The sequence below is a fragment of the Gymnodraco acuticeps genome, unplaced genomic scaffold (genome assembly GCF_902827175.1).
Source record: "Gymnodraco acuticeps unplaced genomic scaffold, fGymAcu1.1, whole genome shotgun sequence".
Lineage (NCBI taxonomy): Eukaryota > Metazoa > Chordata > Actinopteri > Perciformes > Bathydraconidae > Gymnodraco > Gymnodraco acuticeps.
Window position 1 is genome coordinate 291,152 of NW_022990441.1, and position 25,439 is coordinate 316,590.

Here is a 25,439-nt window from a genome sequence, read left to right on the forward strand (position 1 = left end):
GTGTGTGTGTGTGTGTGTGTGTGTGTGTGTGTGTGTGTGTGTGTGTGTGTGTGTGTGTGTGTGTGTGTGTGTGTGTGTGTGTGTGTGTGTGTGTGTGTGTGTGTGTGTGTGTGTGTGTGTGTGTGTGTGTGTGTGTGTGTGTGTGTGTGTGTGTGTGTGTGTGTGTGTCAATTAAAGGGCTGTATTTTAGTATTGTTGGTTCTCTTTGTCTGTATTTTATGTATTTCAACCCGGTTTGTTATCTCTGTTGTCAGCCAGATAAATGAATACAAGTTGATTTACTTGATCTGTATTTTAATTATTCTGAGAAAAACACTACTATTTACTCTTTAAACACTGAATTATATTTGTATATATATTGAAGATAATAATTCCTTACATTTATTATAGCGCTTTTCCAGATGCTCAAAGCGCTTTACAAATACACATTACACATATTTTTTATACATGCAATGGTCACTGTGGACAATACCCACAGGAGCAAGTTCAGGTGAAGTGTCTTGCCCAAGGACACAACGGCTTTACAGACGCAGCAGCGGTGGGTTTCACCCCTTGATCTGATGATCATTGCACAGCGCCACACCGTCCATCTTCACGCCTCGAAGTCATCGAGGCGCTTTTACAAGTACACATTGGTATTATGTACTGTGGACATTACCCACAGGAGCAAATTCGGGTGAAGTGTCTTGCCCAAGGACACAACGGCCTGACGCACTGGCGGCAGGAGCGGGTTTCGAACTGGAGTTCCCCAGCACCCCCCCTTGATCTGATGATCAGATGCACAGACCACTGCGCCACCCGTCCCTGATAGATAGAACAAATATTGCTATGATATAATACAGAGTATTGTGTCACCCACCAATCTTAGAAACAAAGGTATTATCTCTCTCTCTCTCTCTCTCTCTCTATAGGATAGCAACTTCATGACATCCCTGGAGCTGGCGGTCAGATTTGGAAAAACCCTCATCATCCAGGAGATGGATGGAGTTGAACCTGTGCTCTACCCTCTGCTGAGGAAGGACCTCATAGCACAGGGTAACCACACACTCACATACCACACTATTATGCAAAGCGGGTGTGGGAGAAGTTATTGATTCTTCATTAAAGCTAGTGGTTGCTACATAAAAAGCAGACCACTCTTTATGTAGGCAATTTATCTCATGTCATTTTGAAGACTTTTGTCTGAAAATGACTTTTGTTAATGCGTGCAATCCACTCTGCAGCTTGACATTATCTAGCAACATTTAATTGAAGAATTGTGACGTTTGAGCAAAGGGCAGTCAAACGCTTCGCTCTGTGTTCCATGAAGGATTTGTCGTAATTAGCCATTATAAATATAATAAAAAACATATATTATAATTACAAAAAAAATGGTTGGCTTGCCTTAGATATATTGTACATTTTTACAAACATTGTTTGAGCCTAACTGAGGAATTCAGACATCTTAAATACTTTATTGAAAATTCCTATGTATTACTGTATATACAATTAGCATTCAGATGTGATTTGTTCAGCTTTGACTATTCTATTTTATAGATAAATGCTTAAATAATTCTCCAATAAGAAATGAATCTGCCCTTCTGATTTACCTTATGTGTGATATTTCAGTTTCTTGGCTAAAATAACTGCATACCAATCACAGCTGTGGGCAAGTGTAAACAGAGGTTAGCCATACCTGTGAAAATGAGGGTGATTCATGAGGCTCTGAATCATACAGTGGGAGGCGGATATCTATTTGAAGCTAAATCGGAAAGAGTGTGTGCAGAGAAAGTGTAAGAAAGGGCAAGTTATCCACTTAAAAGTAGTGTCGAACAGGATGGAAAAAAAGAAGCAAGACAAAGGCATGGCAGTACTGCATTGCAGACATCTACAAGAAAGAGAGTGGAGGAGAAAGTAAAAGGGTGATGATGGGATTCAAAGTGAACACTGTAGAGAAAGTAACAAGATTGCATAATAGAGTATATGTTGCTGACAAAGAGTTTTTCTCTCTGCCCAACACATTCACACACAAATGCAGGTCCCCGATATGTCGTCCAGATAGGAGACAAGGTCATCGATTACAATGAGGACTTCCGTCTCTTCCTGGCAACACGTAATCCGGACCCCTTCATCCCCCCCGATGCCGTTTCTGTGGTTACAGAGGTCAACTTCACTACCACTAGGGCAGGCTTGCGAGGACAGGTAACCCACAGTAATCCAAGTGCTTTTATAGTGCTATAACTCAGTGTGTATACATACACTGGCATGTACTGTATGTTTAAGTCATACTATGTGTCCACTTGCTTATCTCTTTGTGTGTGCGTGTCTTCGCTTTAGCTGCTGGCCTTGACCATCCAGCAGGAGAAGCCAGAATTGGAGACGGAAAAAACCCGACTGCTACAACAAGAGGAAGACAAGAAGATACAGCTGGCTCAGTTGGAGGAATCCCTCTTAGAGGTACACATGCAAACATTTAGCATACGGTGTCTAAAGAAGGGGAGAATTCTAGGCTTTGGAATTATGGAGAAAAAATCTAAAATGAAAAAAACCTTTAACTGGGTTGAACATATTTGGTATGACACTTTAAATGGTAATTACCAAAATAGATATTCTGCTTACCCTCGCCCATCACTGCATGCCATTATGAATCCAAATGTAATGTATTCCGTGCCATTTTTCCTCACCGTGACCTTTTGATTTGTTAACTGGGTTGTCTCCCACATCACTTTTCTTTTTTTAAGGGAAAAATAATAGTGGCCAAATAAATTGGTATCTGCCTGATAATGTGTCGGATTTGCATAGTAGTATTTAAACTTAAATTATGCATGGTATTTGACCTTACTCAAAATACCAATGTTTGAGCACATACAGTCTAGATCGAAACATTTGTATATTAAAAAACTAAATATGACAAGAACAAAATATCCATAATTGTATTAACAATACAGTACGCCTGCAATTTGTGCCTTCAAAAGCAAAATTATGTACTTCAGTTAAACAGATGAAGCTTTAATCAATATATAATTATAAGACAATGTTGAATAAATGAGTGGATGACTTCCTTTTCTCCCAATTTGGGATGCACAGTTCCCCTCCCGATGAGTTAGATTGAGCCAATTGAGCCTTTTTACTTATTCCTGCACTTCAAACTTGTGCAGACATGTGTAGGCAGGTGCTAGATGATGTTACATCCACAGTAATTACAGTATGGAGCAGGAACATCATACAGTTAGTTGCTGCCAAATACTTAATGGGGCTCCATGTACTTACATGGCTTAATGCATATTTATAATCAAACACATACGCGCACAGTTGATGGACATTGTGACACATAGACACTCAACTTAATGATCATTTTCCATGCACACAGTCTTAGGGAAATGTCACACACACACACACACACACACACACACACACACACACACACACACACACACACACACACACAACACACACACAGATAGTGCCGAGAGCAGGATGTCAGTGCTTCAGTGGTACAAGATGTGCAATTATTCCAGAATTGCAGGAGCATATTGGACTTGACATTTCCATGCTCCACTGCTCTCTCATATATTTTATTTGAATAAATTGTATCAGTTATTTTCAGAGAACAGATTCCACAGAATGAAGTTGGTCAAACTTCCTGCTTCTTGTGCATCGCCTTCCCTACCTCTCATTTCTCATTCTGTCTTTCTTATCGATTACTCTCTCTTCTTTATTTGTACCTGTTCGTCCATCCGTCGATCTTTTTCCTGTTTCAGACCCTGGCAACATCTCAGGGTAATATCCTGGAGAACAGGGAGCTGATCGACAGTTTGAACCAGACCAAGGCGAGCAGTGCGCTGATCCAAGAGTCTCTGCTGGAGTCACACAGGCTGCAGGCATCCCTGGACCAGGTACGTCATGCACACACACACTCACAAATTCTGAAAAACAACATAAACAAAGAAAGTTGTGGCCTGCCTGACTGCACCACTGTTTAACTATCTTTTTCATTTGAAAAGCTGTCGTGAAAAAGGGATCTCAGAAGAGAATCAGCATTAACGTGGATCAATGTAGTGCCGTACAATCTCTTTATACCGACTGCTATCCTCAGGGCTAACCCAATTATTTTAAACTTGTTTGATATTGAAGAGGAATTATCTGGGTGATTGCTTTAGTACTTTTAGAGGGCAACCACAACAGCCAATGAGTGGGACCAGGTGGAGCAGCTGTACAGGACATCTGTTAAGTGTCTTCTCATGTGCCTGGTTCAACCAATTTCTAAATTGGTTAAGAAGTTTTCCTCCTGTTTGTTATTTTTAAACTAATCCTTTAAAATGAATCCTCACCATATATTACATACTATTATTTGCAATCATGCCGTGTTAACTGGTGTTAGAGCACAAACATTTCAGATCATGAGTAGTGAGTAGATAAGCACTCCGGCAGCCACTGGTAGTTACAGTAGTAGCACAGAAATCAGATTGCGCCGATGAAAAAGCAAGGAGCTTCTGTAGATGCATTACACTGTCCTGCTCTAGGGTGCAGTGTTACACCAGAACCCTTTGTATACATTTCTCTTATTTATTTCTCTTTCATATATGAACCTCAATGTGTTTTTCTATTATTTCATTTCATTTTTATTTGTCCCGCTCATGGTACGCAAAACCCAATGTACAATAATTGCCAACAAAACATGTCTCTCCAAACACACCATTGAGCGAAAAGGAGTCTTATATGACCTGCCCCTTTCTAAAAAAAACTAAATAAATAGAAATAGATGGTCTGCCCTTCGTAATAAAAAAAAAAATGTCACAGCCAAACATAACAGTATCTTATTTCCCACTTGACGGTTAACGGAAAGAAACAAAATAACAACAAAAAACAACAACACCAAAATATCACATGTATAAGGAAAAGGAAAAGTGCAACACCCTCACCTGAGTCCTACTGGAGAAGAAGGTGGAAAGTGGCGCATAATAATAACAATAACAATGGGACCTGCAAATAAAGAACAGACATCACATCAAAGACATCAAAGATATTTAGCAATGCAGGACCAGAGTACATAAACGTATTCACATTCTGCTTCATATAGTCCCATTTTTCTTAATTTATACAATTTCTTTAACTGAAGAATACATATACAATTCTTTAGATCCTTCTGTTGAAAATTCCATATCACACGTCATGTCTTCTATACTTCTCTTTCTCTCCCTTTCTGTCTTTCCCTCTCTCTTTCTGATTCTATCTCTATTGAAATAAACATTGTGTACACCACATTTCTTTGTATCCAACCCTACTCCATCCATCTGTGGAACTTTCTGTAACTCTATAAAACATCTTTGTTTTCTGTTGCTTCTTGTTTGTTTACTCTTTTCCCTTTCTATCTGTGGCTCCTTTGCGCCATTCCTTGTTTTATTTTATTTTAGGAGCGGGATGCCTACCTTCCTCTTGCAGAGAGTGCCAGCAAGATGTATTTTGTCATCACAGACCTGTCAAGGATCAACAACATGTACCGCTTCAGCCTCGCTTCCTTTCTGCGCCTCTTCCAAAGGGCTCTTCAGGCCAAGAAGGTAGCACACAGCTCTTGGAGTACACACATTTTCATCCAGCACAGCAGTGTGTTAACATCTCGCTTTTCAAAATTGTTGCAAATAACATGTCCTTGAACCAGAACCAACCTCAATACAACCATTTTCATGTAACTACACAAACAAATACAGCATTCAGAATAGATGAACGAAAATACTGACACAATAGATAACCTTTTCACATTGAACAGTTTTGCATAGAAGGTAACCACAGTAGTAGAAGATGCACATTTGTTATGAAAGCCAATTCATCTCCTATGGGAATCCGTCTTAAATACTAAAGCTCCTCTCCTAAAATCGCCTCCAGAGGCCTGTACTACGAAGTTGGATTTTCGCTTAGCGAGCTAACTTAAGGGAAAACTTGAGGTTTCCGGTCCTACGATGCTGGTTCTCTTTTTAGCAGGCTAGATCTCCATGGTAACTTATGCTGAGCGGCTAACCTGGTACGGAGCAGGTTAGGTTGCAGGATAAGAGCTCAACTCAGTGAAAGCACTGCCTGCTGACCAATCAGAGCTCAGTGTGCGGAGTTTAAAGCGATCAAGTCATATTACAGGAGAAAGGAAATACAGAAAAACTGCCGTTGTAGGAAAGACGGCCGGCAAAAATCACCGACTGTGAACGTGAACATTAATAGAATATCACCTCCCATCTTCAGAGCAATCTGACTATTATAACATTAGCGTTAAGAAAACGTACTTAAATATCTGCCACAACATAAGTAACCGGATCAAAGTAACATTAAGTACAGTCCGCGGCACTGAGTGCAGACGTCGATGTGTCCCATTATCATTCATATCACATCATATCACTTCATAATGTATCATATATCTCCTTATCTGAGACAGCTTCTTGAGCCGTATCTGGCCGTGCAACACTCACAGTGTCACATACTGTATGCAGAAGTATTATTTTAAGCAACACATTAAGTTGACGAAACACTCGAGTCAAATGTAATTAAAGTCAGATCGTGTCTTGGACGGGGCAGTGATATCATAAACCTGTTAATGTACGCATTCAAACACTTTTTCTTTTGCCAGCTGTATTCACCTTGCAGGTGCAGCTATGTGGCTTTGATCCTGGATACAGTGTTTAAGTCATGGATGTTTAAAGTTTAACGTCTTCATATTTGTCTAATATTATAGTTGACTTTTCATTCAGGAAGTATGACGCTGCGCTGTCAGTACGCTTGTCCATGTTTGTGATTGGTCGAATGCTCCAAATACCACTACTTTCATGTGAACACGCACCTAACTAGATAGGACACGGCTGGCTTGAGCGATCCACTTGATAACCAGCGTCGTAGGACCGCTTAGCGAGATCGTGTATGTTTTGGATTAGGCCAACCGGCTAACTCAAACATATCCAGGTTATCAAAAGCTTATGAGTTTGATGACCTCACACGTGGGGCTTTGTCTGGCATACATTCAGCTTAAATAAATCGTTTGGTTTGTTAGGAGACAAACGAAATCTCTTTGTGGTGTCGAGTTAGATTGGAAAGTGTATGCTCTTGTAAACATCTGTTAAGTATAAGACTGCAGACAGCAGCTGCTTAGCTTTGCATAAAGAAAAACAAAGTTCAGATAACCTCCTCCTCTTAAGCTCACTAATTCATCCTTTATATCTGATGTGTTATGTCCGTACACAAACAAAATGTAAGATGACAATCAACATTTTTCAGGGTATGCGTGACAATGTTTTGGACAGGTGCAGTAACTTTCCACAAGGTATATAAACTCATATAGCAACATTATTCAACAATGTGATTTGTGTTAGTTATGGAAATTGGGCTTCTAATATCTAATATGTCTAATATATTCTGGTATATTTAGTTCAGCACACATTTTGGATGAGCTAAACCTAACACCATTTCCTTTTTTTTCAACTTTTTCGATTATCTTTTGTATCAGGTTAGCTCGATTTATTTCAGCTCGTATTTCTCAGCCAGTTTATCTGAGTCTGGCCTGTGCAGCTGCAGAGCATCATGGTGTGTCTATCACACTGCTGCTCTCCATCTGAGCCACACTGTCTGATAAACAGGACACACACATTCTCACAAACATGCACACATAGGCACACAGACAGTAGGTTAAAAAGATTGAGCACTAATTCCCCAAATCCTGTGTGGGTTGTTGGAGCCAGTGCTGTCATCCAAGAATGTCACCAGGCAGTAGCTGGTCACCACTGTCACATGTGTGTGTGTGTTTGTGTGAAGGTAGGCTTGTGGACACATTCACTGTGGTCAGAATGATCTATCTCTCTTTGTTTCAGTTGTTTTGCATGACTGCGTTTATATTCCATGAGCTGCAAATGAGATCTAGATGAGAATTGTAACCTCTCATGTCTGAAATAACACATACAAAAATCCTTATTTTAGCTCACACACACAAACACAAGAGCAGATACATAAAATGTTTACGTCATGTACTTTATACACAGGGTAGCACTCTGTAAACACAGGTGTGTTTTACAACATGCCTGCAAAAATCCACAAGACAGACATCCAGGGAGGATAACATGAGTAAAAGACATGCTGAACTGTTAAAGGAGACAGAACAAGAGAAATCCAACTCAAATTGCCCTTTATTTCTCTCACATTTACTGTTTGTGTCCAATTACCATGCTTGAATTATTCTGTTTAACTATTGCTATTGAGTTTTTATATTTGTTCTGGTCTCACCTTTGGTATTAAAGTGATGTTTTTGTATTTATACATGTTCCCTGTCAGTTTTTAGGCTGTCGCAGCCTAACTTAAAAGGTCATTTGAATACATTTTTCCTTAATATTTTCGAGCTGTTCAAACACCTCGCTCTTATATAGCTTGAATTAAAAGCACGTAGCACAAAGACACTCTGTTAAAAGCTAAGGAATAACACTTTAGATCTCTGATACCATGTCCCTCATACATTATCTTAGCAGCCACATCTTTCGATGATCTTTCCCTCTTTTATTGTGTTCATGAATGCGTGTTTTCGTGTTCATTTTAGGAAGCAGAGACTACTGAGGCCAGGATTTCTGCTTTGGACGCCAGCTTGAAGAATATGGTGTATGAGTATGTCTGCCGGTCTCTTTTCAAGGTAAGACACACACTTACACACAGAAATAGGACAAATGTGGTTTCGAGACTCTCTAAAAATGTCAGTCGTCCCTGTGGTAATTGGTGTTGGTGATGAGAGGATAGTGACAACAAAGGAACCTCAGATGGGTTTTCACAGCAAAACAACATCAATCTGTTTGGAAGAAGACCTCCAACTGTTTTACTTTTTTCCCTTGTTGCTTGTTGTTAAATTGATTCAAATGATAACAACTGCCCTAAACACATCACCCATCATGAACCAAATACATGTCTCTACTTTTGTACTCACAACTAGAGAGAACAAGTCAAATCCAACAGCTACCTCAGCTGATTGGGTTATCTAGTTATTTGTTATGTATTTATTTTTCTTCTTGTACTTCTTGTAGTACAAAGTTGTAGTATTGTAGTATTCTTATTAATTGTTTAAACCAAGCGCACAATCAGATAAACAAATACATTTACACACTTACACAATCAGACCACTGCAACTAACACAAATCAAATATTGACCAACATGGAGCAGTCATTGCATCGATTGGGCAGTGAATGGTAAATGTAATTTCTCTGTGTCTGTGTGTGTGTGTGTGGTGCGTGCGTGCGTTTCAATCAGAGATAGGGAGGCTGTTAACTGCTGATCACGTCTACAGGCTATCAACCCAACAGTAGGACACAGTAACACACATACAGACACACACACACACACACACACACACACACACACCTTTTCGGGACCCCCTCGAAAACAAGATGGTGCATCTCAAGGGGTTTATCACACACACACACACACACACACACACACACACACACACACACACACACACACACACACACACACACACACACACACACACACGTGTGTGTTGACAGTAGCAGTCCAGTCATTAGCAGAGAGGAAACATTGGACTACATTATCAGTGCTCCTGCCAGCCCCCCCCGTAGTGCTACAGAAGAGATAACTTCAAGGGGGAGAGAGGATAGTCGGGAGAAAGAGTCCAGTGGAAAGATAAAGGTGGATAATGAGCAAGAGAGGAAAAAAAATGAGCGAAGCATAATGGGAGAAAAAGGTTAATTTGAAGGAGGATATTATACCAAAGCATCTGTAGAAAAAACAAACATCCCATATCTTCAGAATGTCTTATTATTTATAGCTGTGGTCGGCACTCAGACTGTTCTGTATGTTTTAAATTCCACTAGGAACAGAATTGATTCAGCGTAATCAGGTATTGATTGAGCATGGCTACCCACACAGAAGCTTAATTAGGAATCAGGGTTACTCACATTTAGACTGTTGAACCTCTTTTTATGTTATTTTATATTTGTATATGTGTAAGATTATTAAGCATATGTTATTTGACTTGTAATGAAATGTTTTATATTTGACCAGCTTTCATTTTCACCTAGTAAATGTCTTGAAGAGGAGTATTTTCAGTGTTAAATTCCTGGATGTGCCTGTGAAATACAAATGTTAGGCTAATAGCAGTCTCTTTAATGATACAGTGGTATATTTGAATGACAGATATAGGTGATCTATTTTGGATGTGCTTCTTGAAAATGCAGGTGGACATCTGGTACAGATTATATCAAGGCAACTCATTCATATAGCCCAATATCACAAATCACAGATTTCCCTCAAGGGGCTTAACACTGATTGTTTATGTTGTTAAAAAGTGTCATTGCATTTCTTTGGCTGGATGCTCTCACCTAATGTTTATGATAATTGTACCTTTTACAATTAATTTCAAGTTGGAAATAAACATAATTGAATGAACATTCAGGGTCCCCCGATTCCATAAGGTCAGACTGAAGCACTCCTTTTGTACATCAGTCAATCCTCACAGTATATGCAGAGCTAAATCCCAGATCAAATGCACGCTAAAGGGTCATGAAAACGTTTTCCCTCAGTGATTGTGATGTTATGTTAAATGTTCGTTGTTTGTGTTTCCTGTATTGTGTCTGGATATGTGTCTATGTTGGTGTTGGACTTTATTTGATCTGACCAATAAAGTATTATCGTATCGTAACATTCCAATATGAAGAAAATCTCACATATCAATTATATATTTACGTATATTATCCCCCTGCAATGACATGAAGTGTAACTTGACCATGATGAAGTCAGTGCTAAAGAATCAACAGTATGTAGTCTTTGTCTGGTTTATGCAACTATGGTACCTTAAAAAAATCATCCGGCCTTTAGAAATATTCATAGAGAAATCCACTGAGAAAATGTTTCCTTAAAGAGCATAATGGATGGGTGGACACACTGAGTAGAATATATATATATATATATATATATATAAGGGGAGAATTTACAAAATAATTGCTCAGCTGTTGTAGCAAAAATAATATATATATATATATATATATATATATATAAGGGGAGAATTTACAAAATAATTGCTCAGCTGTTGTAGCAAAAATAATATATATATATATATATATATATATATAAGGGGAGAATTTACAAAATAATTGCTCAGCTGTTGTAGCAAAAATAAATTGTGCAAGTGTCAAAAACCTCGCAAAGAGTGAAATGCACCCCTTACTGTGCTGTCAAACAAATAACGTCTCGTTGCTCCTGGGCTTATGTATATAAGTGAGATAATATGCATACTTGGTGTGCAAAATTGTCCCCTTTCTATGCAAATCAGCCTCACCTCAAAAACTGTCCAATTCACACAGATCACACAGCCTCATGCAGTTACAGTAAAGTGATTTGCGTCTTCAGAGGCTCAAACTCATTCTTTTGGAATGCAAGGACTGGATGCAATGACAGCTATGTCCTCATAAATGAATGAATAAAGCAAGGTTACATGTCGTTTTGAAAATACATGCAGAAAGGATAAAGAAGGAAAGAAATAATACCTAATAGCCAAAAGAAAAGTATTTATTCCCTTTTAACCCAAATACTTGGCTTTCGACCTCTTTGAATTGCCTGCGGGAGATATAGAGATGTGACTCTCGCAGCCCCCCCATGATGAGACCTCTGACTCGGGGTGACTCTGAATAAACGCATTGGCCTCGAGCAATTTATACTTTGCCCCATGGATGATTGCGATCAGATAAGCAGATATGGTTTTAAAAGTAACTTTGTGAAAGCACTGAGACACGTATCTGTGTGTGTTTAATATACAGTGAATAAATGTCTATGTGTGAACCGTTGTTATGTCGGGTCCTTATTCATGCTGGTGTGTGAGGTGGCAGGAATAAGCATTCAGGAGGTTAACTGTGTGTTAGAGACTGTGGAAGCCTCTCTTACATGCAGCAGTTTGAGTTGATGTGCCAAAAGAGTGACATATTCCAGGTTGTACTGGTTCCTCCTGTCAACGTGTCACTATGATAGTAGTTCACACAAACTCTCACCAACTTTTATTCTCATTGCACTCTGTTGGCTCTGACACATACATGCACACACAGATCCACACATAAACACAAAAACGGGACTTTGTGCCACTCTTTGTTAGATCAGTCATTTCACATGGCTCGGCTCTCTCTCGGTCATTGGTGCTCAAGCTGGTTCTACAGCTGTTCGTAAGGTACACAATGAAACGGTTTTTTCTCAACAACATTTCGAGGATAGGAAGATAAACATAAATACTTAAAAGGATTTATAAAACTCGACACACTTGCATAATAGGCCTAGAAACCTTCGGAACAAAATAATTAACCTATTTGTATTAAACTAATTTATGTGATTAACAATTCTCTTACACTTACAGTTAAAGTCTTGAATGTTCATCACAGTGAAACAGACTGTAATTGAAAACACATCGAGCTGATCCCTATAATTGCTGCGAGGGAAAAGAAAGCACCAGCGAATGACTGAATCCAGTGTGTGGGGAGACATCCATCATATTTCTTTCAAAAACAAAAGAAAACACATATATTATGTGTCGGCCTGTGGGTGTGAGTGTTTATGTGACACACTACCTGACCCGTGTCCCATGCTGGCAGCTTGTGCAAACAGCTTGACACGGGAATATTGTGGGTCATGGGATTTGGTGTACATGGGTCCCACGTGGCTTGGTTATGAATAGAAACGTAGGCTGAACACATGAGGCTCAATATTGGATTGCATTGTCAAATTGCACTATTGCACTATTCCTCATGTGTAATAAGTATTCTTGCTAACAGTACTTAGTTTAACACACACTCTCAGGTGGATGTAAAAGACCACTGGGAGCCCAAATCACTGGTTTATTAGATTCAGGTGTCTTTTACATGCAGTCTCCGTGGCTAACAGGATTTAATTTCATCAAAAGATAATGCTGTATTTCGGTAACTGCTCATTAGGTGCATCTGAATGATTATAGCCACTGTGGTTTGCAGTAGAGGTTTTCTCCGTTGAGCTACATCTCCCGTATGTACCAGCAGCTAATGTAAATAGCCAATCTGATTTAATTACCACAGTCATTTGACTTAATGCCACTTAACAAAAGCCCATTGAGAGGTATTACTGAATTGCACACGCACCGGTCCTCGCCATCCGGTTGTTAAGTGCATAAAATGAGATGTACATGAATATACATGACCAGCACCGAAGCAGTGTGAACGCATTTCAATGTGAATGCTATTAGTTACACAGCCTGTTATTACCTTCAGTGAATAGGTATTATGGTATTGTTGTGAAGTGAAAAATGTTAGTCAGGTGTAATTTATACTGTAACTTTACACAGAGATAAGACAATATTTGAATGCATTTTTGGGCCATTCACAAAGCAGAATTAATAATGCCTGTATGTAAAAAAAAATACTTTGAGTGTAAATGTAAACTGTGTTTAACAGTAAAGAAAACATGCGGGTATGCTGTGCTGCAGTAATGTTGTTACTGTCAAACCTGATTTACATACAGGTTTATTACTTATATGTGTCTATATATCTTTTCATTTGTCTTCAAAATAGTTAACAGCATACATAAGGTTTTCTTGTTTATGGGATTCTTAAAGGTGGGGTAGGTAAGTTTGAGAAACCGGCTCGAGATACACTTTTTGTTATATTCCATGGAATGCTCCTAACATCCAGATAGCAATGAATATCTTAAGTGCTTTGACAAGTGCTCCATACTCCATGCTCTTTCTTCTACAGTTACTTAATAGTCACTGCCTTTCATTTTCTCTTTTTGGGTGTGATGTACAGTGGGGCAAAAAAGTATTTAGTCAGCCACCAATTGTGCAAGTTCTCCCACTTTAAAAAAAGGAGAGAGGCCTGTAATTTTCATCCTAGGTACACTTCAACTATGAGAGACAGAATGGGGGGAAAGAATCCAGGAAATCACATTGTAGGATTTTTAATGAATTAATTGAGAGAGAGAGAGAGAGAGAGAGAGGAGAGAGAGAGAGAGACAGAGAGACAGAGAGACAGAGAGAGACAGAGAGAGACAGAGAGAGACAGACAGACAGACAGACAGACAGACAGACAGACAGACAGACAGACAGACAGACAGACAGACAGACAGACAGACAGACAGACAGACAGACAGACAGACAGACAGAGCGAGCGAGCTGCATATCATGCAATGGGAAGACCTGGAAGAGTTGCTAACATTTTGTTTCTTCTTTATTGGCTGTTGGGTTTTGAGCACAGCATGTTCTCATATGTGACATATTCCATCAATGTTTATTTCTCTCTCTCTTTTCAAGGCTGACCAGTTGATGTTTGCTATGCACTTTGTGAAAGGCATGTACCCTGAACTCTTCCAGGAGAGTGTAAGTATCTTGGAAGAGTTAGCATATTTCAATTTTATTTTTTTTTAATGTATTTCAATTCAGTGACAAATGAAATAAAGCTACATTTAGCTTTGGACCTGCTGTAATGATAACACTATCCTTTGCTGCAGGAATGGGATGTCTTCACTGGATCCATTGTAGGAGAAATGTTTAAGAAAGAGGTAAGAGAGCAGCTTTCTTTTCTGGGAAAACACAATGCTTCTTCTGTAATTCACTTACACCTCTCCTCTCTCTGTAGGAGTTCCCTTCTTGGATTGATCAGGAGAGACAAGGAGCCGTGGCCATTTTTAAAGTAAACACATTGATACTCCTACCGATGTACACAGACTAACACACTCAAACCATAATATGTACAATATTACCCCATCAGTTGCAGTTGTAATCTGTGATAACAACTTAATGATGTACAATTATTTTGACTTTTCCAACAACCAGTGGACGTATAAAATAATAACTTAATGCGACTCAAAGACAATGCCAGCTAAGCAGTTCTGTTGACCTGTCTTTAACCCTTTTAACTTGGACTCTTTTACAGACTACATTCCCGGCCCTTTACCAGTCGCTAAGTTTGAGTGACTCAGACCTTTGGCTGTCCTTCTCGCAGAGCTCGCAGTGTGAGCAGGAAATCCCATCCTCCATTGCCAAGAAGATTACTTCCTTCCAGCAGGTCAGCTATCAATCAAAAAGCATTCACTTCATCAGCCAAATGGTTATCAGAAGTCTACACACACTTTTATGTGTTTGTTTCCTCTGCCAAGAAAACAATGTTATAATCTCAGTATATGTTATTGTTCCTCTGTCAGTCAGCAGATTTTAGTCAAGTCTGCTGTAAAGTTAGCACTTGGGTCAGGGAAGAACTGATTAAGCTTAAGTGCAGATAGTGCTGCCATTTATAAAACACATTTAATGATGAAGCATACATTGATGCGTACCGTAGCGACAAAAAAAAGTTCCTCTGAATTTGTTGTTTCAAGATGGAATCCATTCCTGATTTTTCTCTGCAAAACAGTTTTTGATTACCACTCTTAAAAATGTAATTTGATATACAATGTTATTTCCAATGTGCTCTTTGTGTTGCACATATTGCCCAAGCTCCCATTACTTTTATTTATTGTGCAGATGGGAATTTGCAGAATGTATCCTCCTGTACTAAAACCTAATATTAAACCATATTAAACAGTATTTCTCCAAAACATTCTAATTATTATTGATTAATGCTTACCCTATTTACCATACAATACGTTTGGAAGATAATGCTGCCTTGGCAGAAGTGACTGCTCTCTAAATTCTTGCTAGTTATTACTGTGATAACTTTAATGAAAGCCTTTTCAAATCTTTGGTTTTTTCCCTCTTAAAGAGATGTGATGTGAACAGAAAACAAAACAGCTGGCTTGTGCCCTTGAGCACACCCTTCCAACCCAGTCTCACGGCATTTCGTGTTCACCAACACGATTTTTAATCTATTGATTCGTGTTCACCAACACGATTTTTAATCTATTGATTCGTGTTCACCAACACGATTTGCCCCTTTTTTTCGTGTTGCACAGCACGATTTTAAAAGCAATGTATTTCTACTGCCTGCAGCACGTCTTTTTCTCCGATCAGGTCGTGGGAGACCGGAAGCTGTGTGGTTCATAAAAACATGTTCTTACTCAATATCAAGCCACAATTATTGCTTTTATTTGAAATCGTATAATTTCGGACTTTTGTTGCCGTCTGTGAGGAAAATAAATGGGGCTCAGAGCCTCAGAATACGGAAATCTGTATTTTTAAATATTTTTTTCCTTCTAATTTGTTATTCTTTTCAAAATAACACACTGTTATTTACTCACCAATAACACACAATTATCCTTGCTTTTATTTATTGGTTTAATTCCATAATCTCGGGCTTTTTTGGCGTCCGTCAGGAACTGAATTTCAAAATAAAAATAACCGGAAACAGACGTAGGCCTATAAGGGACATTTCGAGCATCATTGCGATTGTCAACATTTCTGAGTTTAGGATGGCCGAAGACACTACACTACCCATAATCCCCAGCTATCGTTGAGGACTACAGTCCCCGTAAGGTTACGCAGAGCGTCAAACAGCTGTGTGAAATGGAACGAAACCACGCCAGACTATCCAAAACTGGAATCGAACGCCCCCCCAGAACTAAACATGCTGGCTATTGTGTTTCGCAAAATGTTCTATGGGACGACTCTACTGAACGTTTTCGTTTTTTCCCACAATTAGAAGTTGCAAGTATTAAACACATTGGTGTTATCAAATGTAAAACATATAATTAATAAATGGGTGAAAATCGCTTGTGTCCATAATGCGCAGCATTAATACCCACATGATAGCTCATTGTTACTTTGTAATTCTACTCCACTACAATTCAGAGGTTAACCTGGTATTTTTACTCCACTGCATTTATTTGAGTTACTTTGCAGATTCTGATTAATTATGTGAAATATAAACATTACATTACATTACATTGCATTTAGCTGACGCTTTTATCCAAAGCGACTTACAATAAGTACATTCGACTAGGAAGACACAAACTTGAAGAAAACAGAATCATATAAGTACATCAGGTTTCATAGAGCCAAACATTTCAAGTGCTACTCAACTGGCTTTAGATAAGCCAGTCCTTTATTAGTATATAAGTGCTTTGTTAATAATTCTATCGCTCGAAGTGGAGTCGAAAGAGATGAGTTTTCAGTTTGCGCCGGAAGATGTGCAAGCTATCTGCTGTCCTGATGTCAATGGGGAGCTCATTCCACCATCTTGGAGCCAGGATAGCAAACCCACGTGTTTTTGCTGATGGGAACTTGGGTCCCCCTCGCAGCGAGGGTGCAGCGAGTCGTTTGGCTGATGCAGAGCGTAGTGCACGCGCTGGGGTGTACGGTTTAACCATGTCCTGGATGTACGAAGAGCCAGATCCATTCGCAGCATGGTAAGCAAGTACCAGTGTCTTGAAGTGGATTCTAGCAGTTACCGGAAGCCAGTGAAGGGAGCGGAGGAGTGGAGTGGTGTGGGAAAATTTAGGAAGGTTGAAGACCAGACAAGCCGCTGCATTCTGGGTGAGCTGCAGAGGTCGGATGGCACATGCAGGTAGACCAGCCAGGAGGGAGTTGCACTAGTCTAGGCGTGAGATGACGAGAGCCTGGACCAGAACCTGCGTCGCTTTCTGTGTCAGCTGGGGACGTATCTTCCTGATGTTGAACAACCCTTAAATCAGACTTTAGTTACACCTGAGTAAAATTCAGGTAAGGTGATTGTCAAGTGCCAACAATCAGGAGAGATAGTTGGTGCTTGAGAAGACTAAACATGTATCTGCAATTGACATGAATGGAAACGAGTAATAAAGTATATTCATTACTCGTTATTCTCTACTAATAGTTAATTAAAGACTGTATATTATGGCTATTTTGCACATCCCTTTCAAGATTTTCAAAGGTTTATTGACATATCATATACACAACTACGGTGTAGTTATGCAATGAATGAAACACTTGGGTCACAGGTTCCTCAACAGTGCATTACAAGACATCTATCAATATGTGTGTACCTCCACCATTCATATTCTGCACATTTCTTATTCTATCTACATACATAAGAGTATAATTCATATGTATAATATCAGTTAAAATAAGTGCTTCAACATAGTTAACATTGCAGGAAAGCAATATATTAGACGTTAAGTACTTTGTCAGGCTTAATATTTATCTGTAGATAGATACCCCCAAAGTTTTTTTCTTATTTAAAAGAAGACCTTAATCTGTTATTTAATGTTTAAATAAAGGTTAATTCGTTTTTCTGTTTTGCACCTCCTCCTATTCATATCTTTGTACATTCTACACTAAACTGTTTTATTGTAGAGATCACTTATAGTATCTTCTTGATTTTTTATATTCTATATTTATACTTTCCTCCTATGAAAGTATGTACTCTTAATATTTTTTTAATCAAATAAAACACAATAATTCAATAACGTGCTTTAACCACTAGGAGGTGCACACAAGGTACACACAGCCATAATCACTTTGTATTATTAGTGTAGGACACTTGTGTTTTCGTACAACATCTGAAGATGTGTAGTTTTATGCATGCTTTCACATAATTTTACAGCATATTGCTATACTATTTCAGACTCAGTATTTACATTCTTACATTCAAAGAAAATCAGTAATATCTTTAAAAACTACAGTCCTTTTATATCAGCTGTGCACCGTTATGGTGTAAATATAACCTATCTGTGAATTAGATCAAATGTAAAAGTCAGCCGAATTAGTGTTGATACTGCAAGGAGACGTATTGTGTGAAGAGAAATTGAAGATGTTGTTTAATTGTTGAATATATTTATGATCCACGTCAAGTATTCAGTTTCGGTGGAATTTTCTCAGTTTTTCCAAAGGTCTTCTCATCAGGGCTCTATAAATAAAGAACTACGGCAGATCTGTAATATACAATGCAGCCGAACCGTGTATTACAATGCCGTTATGTGATGACTTTCAAAGAGAAAAGCAAGAGCGCTCGGAATTAAGTATTATTTTATTCTTTTAAAATGTTTTCCGGATTTCATATCATATAAACACCAAATCCCAGCATGCATTGCGGCTAAAACATCCAATAAACGAGCTTAAAACCATAGCTGAGGATCTTGGGTAATCGCGCGAAATGCCTACGTCTGTTTCCGGTTATTTTTATTTTGAAATTCAGTTCCTGACGGACGCCAAAAAAGCCCGAGATTATGGAATTAAACCAATAAATAAAAGCAAGGATAATTGTGTGTTATTGGTGAGTAAATAACAGTGTGTTATTTTGAAAAGAATAACAAATTAGAAGGAAAAAAAGATTTTAAAAATACAGATTTCAGTATCCTGAGGCTCTGAGCCCCATTTATTTTCCTCACAGACGGCAACAAAAGTCCGAAATTATACGATTTCAAATAAAAGCAATAACTGTGGCTTGATATTGAGTAAGAACATGTTTTTATGAAACACACAGCTTCCGATCTTCCTCGACCCAACCGGAGAAAAATACGTGCTGCAGGCAGTAGAAATACATTGCTTTTAAAATCGTGCTGTGCAACACGAAAAAAAGGGGCAAATCGTGTTGGTGAACACGAATCAATAGATTAAAAATCGTGTTGGTGAACACGAAATGCCGTGAGACTGGGTTGGCCATGCACATGTGGTTTGAGATTGAATAAAGATTTAGCTAATCTCATTTCAAAGCATGAGCAAGACAGAAGCCACTTGTCACACCAATTGACTTACTCATTTACTTTTCAAATGATGCTCTGAAAACCATAATAAAAGGAGCATCCAAATCCAAAGGATGCTACTTTTTTTTCTTTTGGATTTGTCAAGTTTGTGTACGATATGAGTGGGTTTGACCTTTAGTGATACCTGTTGTTTCTTTCTTCTGCTCTCCTCTCCCCAGCTGTTATTGGTTCAGGCAGTCAGACCAGACCGACTGCAGAGTACTATGGCAGCGTTTGCCACCCAGGCCCTGGGTAAGTGTTTCATTGTAGGGCTTTTTACTTTTAAATATTTTCAATCAATGTGCTTAAGTGGGCTGGAGCTGAGCTGAGTTGTACTTCCACGGACTACGAAAATGTATTTATTATTCAATCACAACATAATCGTGCTACAAAGTGGGCATCCAGCTGCTCTAGAAATGGGTCCCATCTTCATTGATCATTTAAAAGGATTCTTTTTGTTTCCTCTTTTACTGTAACTTGCCCAGACCCTAGATATGAGTATCACAACAATGAATACACACATTTGACCTGGCACACATTTTAAGTGTGCATATGTTGAGATAAACAAACAGACACACACACTGAAGCTCTGCTTTGTACAAAGAAAGAGAAGCTTGATTAGCTGTTGAAAAATGTGAACAAGCTGACATGTTTGTTCTGTTTAGGTTCAGTAAATATTTGCCCTTCTCAATTGGAGTGCGATAACTCATAATAATGAGTTGTAAACATCCCAAATTACTAGATCCTCCTTTGCCCCTTTTGATAAACTACTTTGCTTCTGCACTTATTCTGCTCTGTAGGAAGATGCTTTGCTTTTCAAGGTTCTTCAGCCCTCACACTCAACTCAAATATTTTCAATCCATGTTCCTTTCTTCTCTATTTGTATTTCATCCCTTCATCCCTGTATATGACTGCCACTGTCCTTGAGTAATTGCCACATACCCAAAAGAACACACAAAAACATGCACACACACACACACACACACACACACACACACACACACACATACACACACGTACACACACACACACACACACACACACACACACACACACACACACACGTACACACACACACACGTACACACACACACACACACACACACACACAAGACACCCATATTATGTTGCGAGAGAGTTTATTGTGCTTAATGAGCCCATTCATTCAGTCCAGATAATCCTAATGGTGGGTTGGATTCTGTCTGCACTATCTGGGATGCTGCTAATTGATGTCAGGTGAAACTAATATGCAGGTTATAATGTATGTGTGTGTAACTCATGTTCAGTTGTGCTGTGAGACATGTTAATTGACTTCTGAGGCTTTTAGTTTAATTGGTTCTTCTCTCGTTTGCTATGTAGGATATTTTGGATTGTGGCAACAAGGGCAGGTTCATTCATCTGTGCATAAATATGTCAGTCTTTTTTTTAATCTTCTTTTTTTCGTGAGGGTGTGTATGTGCTGGGCCATTTTTGAGAAGCTCCCAATCTAGTAAATCACTAATGCCAAATTACATTTTCCAGGCCATTTCGCTGGCAAGTAAAACGAAATAACACATTTCTCAGAACTTTCAATTCTCATTACATGAAGAAAAATGTATCGAATCAAACCACATGGGAGGCGTTTACAACACACAGTAACACACAGCCTCAGGGCACGCTTCTGTAGCTTTTCTTGCCTTTGTCAGTTATTTAAAAAGCCTTACTTGGCGTGTTAACCGTAGGGAAATCTATTTGCTTTGGACATCAGCATCTTCTTCATAAGAATATTCATTGATGAATAAACAATAACTCAAGGCCAAACATTCCCTATTTTAATGAGACCCCTCCCACTTCCTTCAATCGTTTTTGACACTAAGGTAAAACTTTTTGAGTATATGATCGTCTGATTAGCAGTAAGGGAATTCTAATAGAGTTTGTAGGCTTAACAGGAACAATGTATATAATCATTGTTGCATTTGAACAAGACTGAGGGTCTGCTGTTCTTCTAAAAGTATTTTATTGTGAAGAACATTTGATATACAACCCTACTTTTTTGCTTGTTTTGCAGATTTCAACCCCCTGCTATAATGTTCAGCAGCAGCTAAATTCTTACACAAATCTACTGGCACCCGGCTTTAAACAGTTTGCATTTGTTTCCCATTAATCTAAAAATGCATGCGCACGTGGCATAAACTGCAATTAGGGAAACAATAAAATAATTAAAATATTCAGTGACTACTCTAAACAAAGTATGTGGACATCGAAATATTTACACAAAGGCCCTAATCAAGCCCAGGTGCATTGTGTCATGACCCAGCACTGAAGCAGTGACAAATTACGGGGAGAGCTGGTTGATGAACACAATACCAAGAATGTAACTGCAAACATAAAAAAGAAATGATAATACACTACAGACTTACAATGGACTGCGTCAAACAAACAAAGATGAATGGTGGTGTAGTGATAGGTTTACAAGAGAACTGCCCAGCTCGGGAGTCTGGTATGTTTAGTTTTTTCCCTTTGTCATAAACTCTATGTTTTTTATAGATGCGGGTGTCCTGACTGTTTTCATTTAGCAGTATAGCCTATGTCTCCTCGTTGATTTGTGTATCTCTATTTTTTAAAACACTGCCCCGTGTGAGGCTTGAACTCACGACCTTCAGATTATGAGACTGACGCGCTGCCAACTGCGCCAACGAGGCTGGGAAAGTGAATGTGTTATTTATGGTTTTTTATAAATCTGAGCATCTCGTTCCATCTGTTGATCAACAAAGCCTGAAAGTTGTGTTCAGTGAGTTTGACAAACATGTTTTTTTTTTGACATGTCTAAGCTACTTAAGAAGTCAGTCCTACCATCCAAATCTTTTCTGCAGTTTATCACAGCAGTCCAGACATCTCATGCTACTCTTACCGTTATGGTGGGCGTATAGGGGGGCATCGTTATCGGAAGTCTGACCCAGATCAACTAGCTCCTTTCTAAATGTAGGACCAGCAGCTGTAGTCTGAGTTGCCTTTGGATGTGTGAGCTTCTTACTCTAGCTCCTTCTAAACTCATTCTCACCAGTTGTACGTGCAATCTCATTCTTTTGGTCCCTACCCTAAGCCTATGACAATAGGTGAGGGTGGTAAACTAGATTGACTGGTAAATAAAAAAAAAAAACCTATAATTGTCTGAACCAGCTGTAAGATTTGTGTTCTTATACTGTAATTAATTTCCCTAACAACGACAAAAGAGATAGAAATACAGTCCTGGGATGACAGTGAGGTACTGTGTGTCAGGATCTTATGCTGGACAGCTTTAAAAAAACAATGATGAGCTGGAGTGTTACTGGACTCAGAGCAGCTTTAGCGTATTCATAAATGCATAACAAATAAGATGATATGACCCTGGTGCTGCCTACACTACCAATGAGACCGGGAAAATAAGTGAACATGTCAAGTTGACTTCATCCATCACACACCCATATTTGAAAATGTTTGTTTATAGGACATTAAGAGAGCACTTTGGTAAAAAGAACAACGTGTTTGCCAAACAGTAGAAGGGAGAAGATAAAGACAGAGAAAGAGAGCACCAGAATACCCGGGCTGCCTTGTTTCCTACTGATAGCAAAAAGCTCTATTGACAGAAACTCAGCATCAGCTGTTGTGCAGCTGACACTTCTGCTAATAATAATACTGGGGAGTGGAGGGGCACACTCCAGCCTTTGTGTGTGCCTATCTGTATATCTGTGTTGATCCATTACATCCATCTCTCCGTCTTTAAAGGTGTTTTTTTTATTTGCACCACATTGACTATGTAGTGACTTTCTCAGTTCATTCCTTCTTGTTTTATCGTAATTCATTTTCTTAAAACTATCTGCACTGTTGAAAAGCTCAAACTTACAGTATTTAGATTTAGGATACTAGCTAACTCCTGGCCAAATGAAGCTGTAAGATTCATTGTCAAATATATGAAAAGTAAAACGATCGCGCTCCATCCTTTTGTGCGTCCCACTTTGTTTGTCTAAGTGTCTGTGATGTATGTATATGCACTCCTGAGTTTGTGGGTGTCGACAGCCGGCCTTTCTGACGCTCATATTCTTTGAAAGTGTGCGTCTGTGTGTACATTCAAGCTAATTCCCTGAGAGCACAAGTGTCACTCTTCATGTTCCTTTGTGGGCAGTTGTAATAAAAAAAAAAACACACTATCCTGATTAAGAGATAGTCCTCACACTCCTTGTGAACCCCTTGATGGAAGTGTAGTATGTACAAGTTATGTGGGTGAGAGCGTGTGTCTGAATAATAGAGAGACAGACAGATTACATAAAGAACAGGAGAGCAGACGCTTTTGTGTGTATGTGTATGTGTTTTTGGCAGTAAATCAGTATGCTAATGAGGCACGGTCTGTAATCCTCTTATAGCTAATCTCGCTCAATCCCCCCAGTCCAGGCCTGGGCACTGTTCATGCACACAGGCATGCCTGGGTGAACACAGCCACACACACAGCGCCCACACACCACACACACACACACACACACACACACACACACACACACACACACACACACACACACACACACACACACACACACACACACACACACACACACACACACACACACACACACACACACACACACACACACTCTGTACTTTTCAAATATCCTCAAAGAAAGCATCTCTCTCTGTCCTTCAGTCATTGTCCTTATCAATCATAATGGCAATAGGACATTGTTTTGTTTTTACAATGAATCTGAATGTATGCTCATTATTTCATAGCTATGCAGTCAGTGTTTCCTCCACTAAACTGTGTTTGAACCACAGGGAGGATGTAGCACGGCCTTTTTAGAGGCTCCCCTTTGCCGTTATGTGTGTAATAAAAGCCAAGGTGAACGTTCCTACTCTCAGACAGAGGATGCTGGTCTGCAGCACGAATACTGATCACCTTCCCATGTCAAAGGTGCTTGTGCACGTATTTCTGCATGCGCACATTCTTTATATGCTCTCTTCTTTTGTAGTCAGTCAGACATCAAAAGTAATGTGGTCAGATAACTGTTTTGCTCAGAGTTGCCATGGTGATGGTGGTATATCAAAAGGTCGCTCTGAGATGTTCTCTAGCAAGACCTTTTGTGCGTGCAAGTATGTATACTTCAAGTGGAGCAGACTTCATTTGGCAAGAGAAAACTAAAGTGTGTGTGTGTGAAAAAGATATCCACTGATGTGTGAATAACGTCATAGAGGAATTTCTAAGACAGCCACTCGCACTGTGTGAGCCTGTGCCACTGCTTGTGTGTCACTATTAGCCCATGTCTGACTCATAACATTACAGCAGGATTAGAGCCTAATGCTCAGTGAGAAAAACGCACAAATGCAGACACACACTGAGGCACATAGAGAAAGACCCTGGCTCCTCGACACCAGGAGGCTGACAAGGTATTCTTCTGCTATGTGTGATGAATACTGCTGCATAACTAGCACTCAGTATGCACAGCACATCTCGCTCCTAATCTCTCTCACTCTGTCTCTTCCTCTTGTACCCTCTCTCTTTCTTTCTCCATCAACGCCTCTCTTCTTCTTTTTCTTTTCATTTCCCCAACCTCCCTTCCCCATCACCCTCCTTTAGGCACTGTCTACCTCTCCCTGTTGATGCCCTCCCTTTGTCTCCCTGTCATTGTTTTCTGCTTGATTTGTCTACCCATGGTCTCTTTTCCCATCTACCCTCCCCAAAAGCCCCTTTCACTGCTCTTTTTCTCCTTATATATATATCCATTCCTGGTAAACCCTCTCCGTGCAGAACTTCCAGTTTTGAGCAGCATAACAACTTTAAATGCAATGTTGAAACACTCTTCACAGATATGTATTTCACACCCTTCAT

At 39.3% G+C, this 25,439-nt stretch overlaps 1 protein-coding gene and 1 non-coding gene across 6 annotated transcripts in view; one reads left to right on the forward strand and one right to left on the reverse strand.

The window, feature by feature from the left end:
• The window catches only part of LOC117552140 (cytoplasmic dynein 2 heavy chain 1), a 150,713-nt gene that overhangs the window by 71,311 nt on the left and 53,963 nt on the right, over positions 1 to 25,439 (forward strand). For 4 of the 5 annotated variants that reach the window (XM_034225393.1, XM_034225396.1, XM_034225394.1 and 1 more), the window contains 11 exons: positions 912 to 1,035; positions 2,018 to 2,181; positions 2,317 to 2,436; positions 3,741 to 3,875; positions 5,394 to 5,537; positions 8,540 to 8,629; positions 14,268 to 14,333; positions 14,465 to 14,515; positions 14,593 to 14,646; positions 14,890 to 15,021; positions 19,786 to 19,858. In XM_034225393.1, the coding sequence (XP_034081284.1) occupies positions 912 to 1,035; positions 2,018 to 2,181; positions 2,317 to 2,436; positions 3,741 to 3,875; positions 5,394 to 5,537; positions 8,540 to 8,629; positions 14,268 to 14,333; positions 14,465 to 14,515; positions 14,593 to 14,646; positions 14,890 to 15,021; positions 19,786 to 19,858 (1,153 nt within the window). The remainder of the gene's footprint in view (positions 1 to 911; positions 1,036 to 2,017; positions 2,182 to 2,316; positions 2,437 to 3,740; positions 3,876 to 5,393; positions 5,538 to 8,539; positions 8,630 to 14,267; positions 14,334 to 14,464; positions 14,516 to 14,592; positions 14,647 to 14,889; positions 15,022 to 19,785; positions 19,859 to 25,439) is intronic. The other variant, XM_034225397.1, reaches the window with a different exon arrangement.
• trnam-cau lies at positions 22,215 to 22,287 on the reverse strand. The gene has a single exon. It is a non-coding gene; the product is annotated as a tRNA-Met (tRNA).